General features: G+C 39.8%; 1 protein-coding gene across 1 annotated transcript in view; it reads left to right on the forward strand.

Annotated features, from left to right (window-relative positions):
- Nucleotides 1-7,983: 7,983 nt before the first annotated feature.
- Nucleotides 7,984-11,331, forward strand: part of LOC310857990 (paired box protein Pax-6-like) — a gene marked incomplete at both ends in the record, with an annotated part of 22,348 nt that continues 19,000 nt past the window's right edge. Inside the window, 3 exons of the mRNA XM_083764034.1 lie at nt 7,984-8,178; nt 9,124-9,181; nt 10,197-10,250. Of these exons, the coding sequence (XP_083620160.1) occupies nt 7,984-8,178; nt 9,124-9,181; nt 10,197-10,250 (307 nt within the window). The remainder of the gene's footprint in view (nt 8,179-9,123; nt 9,182-10,196; nt 10,251-11,331) is intronic.

Consider the following 11,331-nt stretch of genomic DNA (forward strand, 5'->3'; position numbering starts at 1 on the left):
TGTATCGTTCGGCCGTAATCGTCTTCCGAAGTTAGTGGGAGGGGCCTATTTTACAAAAAATTGCCCTTAGGTCGCTTCTCGCCCTCAGGGTGTCTTAGTGTTATCTATACAAACTTGCGATGTGACGACATGTTGTGAGATTGTATTGTCTATTTTCCTTATTTTTTGCCAGAGTTTAGAGTCTAAAAGCACCACTAGCATCACCTAGATCAGTGATTCTCAACCTGCGGTGCGTGTACTGGAGGTACTTGAGCCCCCCTCTGGTGGTACACAAAGGAGTCGCTCAAAAAAGGAGAAAAAAGACAAAAGTGGAATGAAATATATATTACTACAGGTAGTTCTTCTGACCAAGCAATTGGTTGAAATAGGCTCCCCGGCCGTGCTGAAATGGGCATGACCTGGGCGATAATAAAGACTTGAGAACAGATTAATCACATTAGAGATATCATCAGTCGTGCTGATTACTGATTAGACAAGAGTTGAAACAGCATTATTGGCTTAGGAATGGAACAATTTTAACCGGCAGAACTGCTCAGCCTGATAATTAATGGTCAAATTCATACCCTACTCCGTCATACAACATCGATTCGCAAAAAGCAGCAAAAACAGCTGATCTACAACTGCTAAAACCGCACCCCATAGTGATGCATTGTGTGCTTGTAGATCTACTGTTTTGGCTATTTAAAAACATTACTGAAAGTGAAACTAAAAGTGGTTAAGTCTGTCTTTGGGTTTTTTCCTCCCTGGAAAAAATACAAACTTGGTACTCCAGGTGTGGGTGGGTACACCTGCACTAAATACATTATAGAGTACCAAGCAAACTTATACCAATACAAACAACATTTCAATTAACTCTCCATAGGTTAAGTACTGCATTTCCATGAATACTAAATAAGTAAAATAACGCACTGCGACTGCGCATTACACACCATCCTCTCCATAAAGTGTCAAGGCAAACAGCTGAGATCTAATATCACAATAACCAATAGAATACAGCATACAAAGCATGAACTGAACTCACTTCATTGACGCATAATGGTCTGATTCTGAGACTGAGTACAGACCTTATACTCTGCTGTCAAACAATAACTGAAGAGACAGGCACTCAAGCAGTATATATAGCAGGCCACTGATTGAGGTGTGAGTGAGCACAGGTGTGATTAGGGATTGGTAGGGAGTGACAGCAGGAAATGGGTGGATCCAATCCATGAGTAGGCCAGGGGGAGGGTTGCTGTTGAGAACTAGGATGACTCTTTTCTACAATAACTATTTAAATAAATAATTTCACTTTTCAATATAATCTCTTTCATTCTCTTAGGAGAAGCGTACCTACGTTAAAACTCAAGTTAAATTACATTTTTAATTAAGGACAAGGATTAGTTGTTGCACCTTGTGAGGTAGGCTATAGTAACAATTAAGAGTTTAAAATAATTTGGAAATAGGTTTAAAGTTTTTCACAAATTATATTTTCAAAATGAAGCAACACCATTTTATGGATATTAGCTAGGATAGCGATATATGCATTCAGATAAATCATTTTGCACATGATTACTTTTGTCATGTCTTGTTTCTGCAATATAATTTAATAAACCTTAGATGACAAGCGGCTATCAAATGATTATTAGATTGTTTGAGAGCAACTTCAATGCCCATGTGTTATCTGAAGACTCCACCTCAACAATTTGCAGGAGGGTCACTATATAAATGGAATGAATAGATTTTTTTTTGTTGACTGCCACATGTTTTGTCACCAATGAGAGAGAGAGAGAGAGAGAGAGGCTGCCAAAACTCAGAGCATGTCTGTGTAAGCAACGGGGGTGAGGAAGGGTGTGTGTGTGTGTGTGTGTGTGTGTGTGTGTGTGTGTGTGTGTGTGTGTGTGTGTGTGTGTGTGTGTGTGTGTGTGTGTGTGTGGCTGTGCGTGTGTGTGTGTGTGTGTGCGCGTGCGTAGGTCCGTCTGTCTGTCTGTCTGAGAACGATGACAGGGGTCAGAGAGTGTTAATAGCACACTGTGAAACACACAGAAATCAACGAGTAGTAGTACACTCACTTACTCACTTGCTCAATCACACACACACACACACACACACACACACACACACACACACACACACACACACACACACGTGTGCACCCTCTCCCTGCTATACGGTATTAAACTACTGACTGTCTTTCTTGCTCAACCCCTCCCACATCTCTCTCTCTCTCTCTCTCTCTCACTCTCTCTCTCTCTCTCTCTCTCATTCAAGGATTAGTTGTTTAGTTGATTAGTTGTTGCACCTTGTGAGGTAGGCTATAGTAACAATTAAGAGTTTAAAATAATTTGGAAATAGGTTTAAAGTTTTTCACAAATTATATTTTCAAAATGAAGCAACACCATTTTATGGATATTAGCTAGGATAGCGATATATGCATTCAGATAAATCATTTTGCACATGATTACTTTTGTCATGTCTTGTTTCTGCAATATAATTTAATAAACCTTAGATGACAAGCGGCTATCAAATGATTATTAGATTGTTTGAGAGCAACTTCAATGCCCATGTGTTATCTGAAGACTCCACCTCAACAATTTGCAGGAGGGTCACTATATAAATGGAATGAATAGATTTTTTTTTGTTGACTGCCACATGTTTTGTCACCAATGAGAGAGAGAGAGAGAGAGAGAGGCTGCCAAAACTCAGAGCATGTCTGTGTAAGCAACGGGGGTGAGGAAGGGTGTGTGTGTGTGTGTGTGTGTGTGTGTGTGTGTGTGTGTGTGTGTGTGTGTGTGTGTGTGTGTGTGTGTGTGTGTGGCTGTGCGTGTGTGTGTGTGTGTGTGCGCGTGCGTAGGTCCGTCTGTCTGTCTGTCTGAGAACGATGACAGGGGTCAGAGAGTGTTAATAGCACACTGTGAAACACACAGAAATCAACGAGTAGTAGTACACTCACTTACTCACTTGCTCAATCACACACACACACACACACACACACACACACACACACACACACACACACACACACACACGTGTGCACCCTCTCCCTGCTATACGGTATTAAACTACTGACTGTCTTTCTTGCTCAACCCCTCCCACATCTCTCTCTCTCTCTCTCTCTCTCACTCTCTCTCTCTCTCTCTCTCTCTCTCATTCATTCCCTGCCTCTGTCAACCGTCCCACTTACCGCCAACCTCACAGGATCTGATTCTGGCTGCTCTGTTTGTTGTGCATCCACTCAAGTATAGAGACTCACTTCTTCAAGTCAAGGAGAAACTCATTTAAAACTGAGAATAGGCTGAGGAGGAGAGAAAAGCTCTTGGAGAATCTAGTAGCCCGTCTGAAGAAGAGGGTCGCCGGAAACTTTTTCTTCCTCGATTCTCTCTCTCTCTCTCTCTCTCTCTCTCTCTCTCTCTCTCTCTCTCTCTCTCTCTCTCTCTCTCTCTCTCTCTCACTGTGGCTCCGTTAATTTTGGCAGCTCGTGCGGACAGCATGCCTCAGAAAGGTAAGAAGTGAGTGAGAGACCGATCGAGCGATGAAAGAGGTGAACAACATATCATCAGCCTGACTCGTACAACAACAGCGTCGCTTCTCGCTTGCCTAAAATTATAACGGATCCATAATAAGCGAATAACGACGCGATAGGCCTAAAAATCCTAAATTAATGTTAAATTAGGTCTCCCCATTTCTCTGTCCCCCCCGCTCTCTCTCTCCCGCCCCCCCCCCCCCTCTCTCTCTCTCTCTCTCTCTCTCTCTCTCTCTCTCTCTCTCTCTCTCTCTCTCTCTCTCTCTCTCTCCCCCTCCATTAGTAACACTAACCCTGCACAGTAGTGAGGATGGTCGGTCAGATCAAAGGAAGACGCTCGAGACGCACCTTGCACGTTAATTAATTCCGCCTGTGCGCGCCGGGCTGGGACGCGCACGCACGCACGGTCTCGCCGTGTCATCTCGCGCAGGTATAGAGGAACTATAGGAAGGTTGAATAGGCTATAGTTTCATTGGAGATGCTGGGACCAATTAATTTATTCAATCCAGCTGGTGGCGGCGGTGACCGTTTGAAACAGTTTCTGCACATTTCGGGTTAAATTCATTGTTTTTGTGCGTTTGATTTAAAGCGCCTTTTTTTAAAGGAATTTATAAGGACAGCAGTAAATGGCTGCTGAGAGGTGAAGCGTTGCATTCTTTATTTTCTTTTCTTTTTTGGAAGAATTTATTTATTTATTATTATTATTATTATTGTATTTTATTTTATTTTATTTTTTATTTTAAGTTCGAAAGCCAGTGAGGACAGAAGCCGAGAAAGAAAAAGCACGTCAGAAGAGAAAAGAGCGGGAGAAGAATGTTGGGAACATTTGTGTTGTTTTTGACTTTCGGGTAGTTGTCGTTTTGAATCAGAATCATCACTGCGTTCTCATGGCAACCATGACGTTAATCCCTGCATGCGGTAGGACAACTTTGAAGTTTTTAAGTTTGAATGATTTGATCATGCAAGTTGTAAAGCATCATGTCCATAAAAATGCACACTCTTTCATTGCTGTTAATTCATTCATTTGTCCTGCAGTATAGCCTTATAGGCCGACATAAATATATGGTTTCATTTCCATGTGTGCCTATAGTGGCAAAATGCTTATAGGCTACTTTAGTATTATTTTTAGGTTGTTTGTGTCAGCTGCACCTTATATCAGTCGATCATTCATCATTGTATATATGCTTCTGCATTTGGTGATTTATTCTGATTTTTTACTATACACGGCTTAATTTGGTTATTATTATAGGCATGTAAGGATTAAGGGACCTTTTGGACAATTGCATACTTTCCAATAGGCTTGCAGCAATGAGGGAATATGCTTTTAGGATAGGCCTATAAGTCTTCTTTAAAATGCAGACTTTAATAGGACTATAACACATGACAACCTTTTCTCCTTTGCTCGTTTTTTTTAATGATTGTGGCCTACCTAACATCTTTAATTAATGTCCGGTGGTCAAAATGCAATTTTGCACTCGGCACCTAACGAATTAATTTGTTTAAAGAAAATCTAATAGGGTTTATTTATTTTTTAGATTGATTGATTTAGCCTCGAATCTTATGCACATGTGATAAACACGTCCTATATAATTTAAACCGAATTTTGAGATGCAGGCATATTAAGTATAGACTTAAACATGTGCAATCTTTCAAAAATGTTAAATGTAGCCTATACATATAATGTATAATTGCGCGTCACTGTAAAATAAATAATAATATAGGCCATATTATTGGCTATTTAAAGTGTTGCTTCCTGATTGGAGAACAATAAGTTGGCTCTTGAATGTGACATAAATAATACACACAATATAAAACGATATTTCTGCTAAACTATTGCTCTATTACATTTTAATTAAATCTGGGTCAGTATAACCCACATGATTAATCAGGATTTGCCATCAATTAATATACTTAATTGTTATACTCTGTTGGAGTATTTTAAAACAGTGTAGGCTAACTTTGTATATAGGCTATAATATTTCAGATGATGTTTTGCAATAGAATAAACAAGCCACGCAAAAATAATCTCAGTGAACTGTCATGACGACATTTAACACCTTGCAATGCAGAGCTATAAGTGTGATGAAGTCGATTAGATTAAAAAAACTGCTATAATAAAACGGAACAAACACTGAGAACAACTATAGGTAAATGTTTCTACCATGCAAAAAAAGGTTGTCTTATGTATACGATATAGGCCTAAATTCCACCTAAATGTTTATTTATATTATTTTGTAACTATATTATTATTTTCTTTATCATAAACATTCATTTAATTTCCAAACCCTTAATCGGCTTATGTTGTATTCCATTAGGGAAGTTATAGGAAACAAGAATTTGACATGTGATATAGCCTTATATATTTGGCATCTCTGTTGCATGCTTTTTATTTTTAACAACAACAACAACAACAACAACAACAACAATAATAATATTACAATAATGGTGTAACCAGCATGAGTGGAATAAGAATCATTTATTTACTCAGTTATTATGCCACTAAAATGTATGTCAGTATGTATGCAGTGAGTGAAATTAGAGTTTCAATTGAACGTACATGTATGTTGTTCTGAAGATCAGTTGGAAGTGTTTGCTGAAAATATATAGGCCTATAAGGCAAGGCGAGGCCATTTTAGTCGTATAACACATTTCAACAACGAGGCAATTCAGTGTGCTTTATACGCAGAACACAATATAGTATTTTAACTGCAGGACATTAAACTATAGTAGTGATTTAATTTGTTAAAATGCGTTATGGGGTTATTATTACTGTATCTTGTAGCAGCATACGCAAATGAGTGAAATTATAGGTCACTTTGCTGAGGCAAAATACACGGTATACATTTTCAGAATGTTGAAAAAAAAATTGCTAATTAAAAAAGTTGGCGGAAGCTTGAGATATTTAGATTGTACAGGTGCTATAATGATCAACTTAACACTGAAATTGTAAACACCTGTCCTATAGTGATGATGATGATGATGATGGTGATGATGATGGTGAATTCCAACTTGACATTGAAATCAGACATCTCTTTTACCACCAACACATAACTTATTACTAAACTCTCTGACCCTTACAGTATATACGCGTATATAGTGCTCATAGCCTTCAGGAGCCTGCATGCTGGCTAAAGGAAAAATCTAAGAAAGTCCAGGCGGCATATATAGAGACTGTTTTTTCTTTCTATTTTCCTGCAAGCGGCCTCTCTTTTTTAGCTGGAGCATTTTTTTCCCCTTCCCTCTAGAACTCTTTTATCTTCATATCAATGTTCTGAATGGACCCTGAATGGAACTCTTTTATATTGCCATCAGTGTTTTCAGCAGAACTCCTTTATGTCAGCTGTATTGGTCAAATTGGGCTCCCCGCTGTGTTTTTGTGTTTTTGTTTTTTAACGAGCCGAAACTAACGAGGCAATGACACCACAGTTAGACAGACACACAATTACCACTGGGGTATTTATCAAGAGAAATTTCCCTCTCTCTCCCTCTCTCTCGGTCCCTCTTACTCTGTTTCTCTATCTCACTCTCTGTCCCACCCCCTCTCTCGTTCTTTGTCTCTTTCGCACATTCTCTCGCTTTTCATTGAAAGAAAAGCGTTGTTGCGGGCACAGGATCATGGCCATAGTGTATGTGTTATGTGGTAATATCCTGCTATTGAATCACTGAAGTATAATTAAAGGGAAAAGCCCCTTTAAATAGCTTTATGACGTTTTTCCGGTAAAGAAAATAAAAATAAATCAGCAACAAAACCTGTTGCTGAATTTGTCTTTGGGCTAAAACTGTCGATAGGCAATAGGCTATAGTATGAATTCTGCATTCTGCTTTCAAGCTGTCAGTATGCAGGAGTAGAAACATATCACAGTGGTGTCCATAATATTTGACAACTCTTTATTTATTTATTTTTTCATATCTGTGTCTGAAGACGAGAGTAGAAACCAAAAATGTGGGGAGGAGGGTAGAAGTATAGAAGAATTTATACTTTGTTGCACACCCCTTTCGACAAATGTTATTTAACAAAACATTATTTCAACTGAAAAGAAGACACTTTTCAGTTGAAAATGTGTAATTTCCTGTCGAACAACAAAGTATAAATCAGTTTTTCTTAGCATGAGTTGCCTAGCTGCTATGGGTTGACATCAACTCTATTGTCTGACTTTGCTCACATTTCTGCTGTAAATGAACCATCACAAACAAAAATGGGACCATGGACACAAAAGCGGTGTGTGTGTGTGTGTGTGTGTGCGTGCGTGCCCCAAAATGGATACCATGAGCTGTGAAGGAGCGCAAATGTTTGAGATGTTTGTGGCTAAAGTTCTATAGCCAGCTGAGTCATTCAATCTTTCGGGTATAGCATGTCACATTGCCCTCAAGTGGAGACCATCTCCTGATTAATCAAACCCAATTGAGGATATGCTTCTCCAGTATAGCAACTGAGAATGCTTCAACACCTCAAAGCAGTTCTCGATAGATCTGTAATTGGAAGCATGCCCACGTACGTACGTTCATCCCAGTCAAATGCGGCTCCACCTCCTCTCATTCCCAGTATACCGGGCCGGCCTAGTGTAGTCTGCACTGCTGAGCTGGGGTCATTTGCCGTCGATTGCCCTCCATCAAGGCGCTGGCATGACACAGGATCACTGACCCTGCCCACCCAAGCGGCCATTCCCTTCCAAAACCAGGTCCAAGACCTCAGCTTCTTCAATACTCAGCTTTTCTACGATAAGCCTAATTTATATACTTGCACATGTTGCCCACTGAAAATCACAGATTTTCAAGCTGACAATGAAAGGATATGAAGTATAAACTAAAGAAAGTAAAAATGTAGGCTTTAGGCTAATTTAGACAGCAATCATGATCATTCGTCTTGTCATATTTGCTATGGTGTTACCATAACATTCTCATGACACACAGGAGGACCAAGGCATTGTTGACTTGTTGCAACATGTGAGTGCATTCTCTTGTTATGGAGTCATTCTAATGCTCGAATGAGCATGGTAGATAAAAAACGTTATGGGAGAGTGTTGTTGTGGACTGTGGTACTGTGTAAAGAGGTGAATAACAAGACTATACGTTTTTGTTCAGGAACAAAAATTACGAATGCGGTGTTCGATTTCTATAAGCCGTAAATCAATGGCCAGTTGCAATGTCGTGGAGCGGTAATGGTTGAGTTAACTGTGTAACTACTGTCACCGCGCTACTGTTAAGGGGTTGTAGAGGGATGTTGGGCCTTGCTGTGCACTCAGCGGGGTTGCACTAGACAGCACTACAGACGCCATTGTTGTCATTTCTGTGCACCCCATCCCCAAACACGCACGCTCACTCACACACGCACACGCACACACACACACACACACACACACACACACACACACACACACACACACACACACACACACACACACACACACACACACACACACACACACACACACACACACACACACACACACACACACACACACACACACTTTTGTCACAACACTCTTTCTCTCTTTCCCCCCTGTCCTCCATTTCCCCCCTCTCTACGCCACACACTTAACTGCCCCAAACTTACAGAGCCCCGCCTCCCTCTCTTTCGCTTTCCCTCTCTCAGTCTGTCCTCTGCCTTTCTTTTCCCTGGCCAGCCAAGCGTGGCAGACAGCGTGTGGCAGGGAGAGATTACCGACAGAAAGCTTCAGTCGGGTTAGACTCTTCTGTCTCCTCCAGTGTCGAAATCTGCATGGGCAAAGTTGAGAAACAAGCTTGCATGCTGGCTGAGAAGCACATTGACATTGTCCAAACACAGGAGTCTCATTCATTCCTCTCCGAAGTTGCTCTTCTTCTCTCTTTGACAGTCATCTGAACTTTGGGTTGCATCCAACTGGATTATTATTATTATTTTATGAGGCTTCCCCCCCCCCCCACCCCCTCCCCTCTAAAATCCACCGTTTATGTGTGAACTTAGTTTTATAATAAATGCATTAATCGTCTTCCACCTTAATGAAACAGTCAACTGTAATCGTTGAGAATTGAGAGATAACTAAGTCTGTCTAAGATTTCAGCTTTTTGGGCGGGAACCCCTTTTGGTGATTTAACTAAGCATTATGTTATACTTTAGCTATTAAAAAATAGCAGATCTACAAGCTCATAGCGCACCACCGAGTGGCGCGCTACGGGCTTGTAGGTCTGCTATTTTTGAAAGTGCGGCACACATCTTTGAATATGCTTTATTTTTTTTCGATGTCAGGCCTACATGGGTTAAATAAAAGTTCTGTAAACCAAGGGATCTTTCTGTGAAGATCCTGAAAACAAAACAGCGTTATGAGTTAAAGCTCTGCATAGAAAAGACAAATGCATTGTCAGACTTGGTGGTACAATGCCAAGTTGCTATCCTGTGATTGGTTCATATGCTGATTTATGCTAATATCCATAAAGTTATGCATGGCTTTCAGTCACACTTTGCAAACTGCTAACGCTGGCAGAAAGTTCCTCTCTCCCCCCCCCCCCCCCCCGTTAGAAATATGATTCTACAGATTCCTCCTTCAAAACATTTTAAGTTTGTCTTCCAGTGATAGGTGTATACAAGTATGTCAAAACCAAAGCATCTTATGAGGAGCGAGCTAAACATGTATGTCTTCTTCATCTCAGAATGGTGTCTGTTTGTCTCTATTCTATATATAATGTACTAACACATCTTTTAATTTCTCTGTTAAAACAGATTACAGTAGCCGGTCCAGCTGGGAGACTGGTGTGGCCTCCATGATGCAAAACAGTAAGTCACAAATCTATAATATTATTGGTACTAGTAACTATTACCATCATTCCATTCTATTCTATTCCAATTGTATATAAAGAGAATATCTATCTATCTATCTATCTATCTATCTATCTATCTATCTATCTATCTATCTATCTATCTATCTATCTATCTATCTATCTATCTATCTAAATGTATGTAGGCTAATAGCCAATTTAGCAGTGGAAAAAAGTATTTACAACACTTTACAATTAATGCTCATACACTTTGAGGAAATATTTTCACATTTTACACAAAAACTGTGAAACCAGACAGTCAGCCAGACAGTCCATCATCATGAGCTAAACATCTCAGAGATGCAGAGACAGGGCTAAATAGCTGAGGTATGTTTGGAAGGACAGCAAATGATACTGATGATACCATTATGAAACACGTAATTAAGACGGATCATTTTCTCTATCACACTTACTCTAAAATAGCATGTAGCTGGAAAATATGAACCAGCGAAACATGACATACAAAAGAAGGACAGCGAGGTGTACGGATGACAGAGACAGGTGGGCGGTTGTAAATGTTTTCCACCTGAGTCGATATAATGAATAATAGCAGATGCGTGTCTCGTCTGCATAGTGCAGTCAGTTCACCCTGCTCTTTTATAGTTGACTGTCTGCTATCTGTTTTAAAAAAACCTAAAACTAAATAAAAGCTCAGCGTAGTTAGTTAGAGTCGTTAGTTCACCTCATTGACACTGTTTAGGTGCCCTTGGGCAAGGCACCTACAACCCTAAAATACTAACACTCATTCACCATCTCTCCGCCTTTGCATGTATGTGTTTCAGGCCTATCTGTTTAAAGAAACTGAGTTCAATTGTTAGAATTATTATGACTGTATTATTATTATTATTATTATTGTACAAACTTCAGCCCAAATTTGAGTCTATAAGTTATGAATTCATGTATTTTACAGAAGATATCACTGTGGAAATAATTTAGCTTTATAGAAAGGGGAAAAAAACATATCTGTCAGAGACACTTTCTGAATATATGCATCTTCTCAAGATTCTCAACAGAGAATGATGTTGTGTCCTGTGGCATAT

The sequence above is a fragment of the Protomyctophum parallelum genome (genome assembly GCF_964188405.1).
Source record: "Protomyctophum parallelum genome assembly, chromosome: 4".
In the NCBI taxonomy this organism is placed as follows: Eukaryota; Metazoa; Chordata; class Actinopteri; order Myctophiformes; family Myctophidae; genus Protomyctophum; species Protomyctophum parallelum.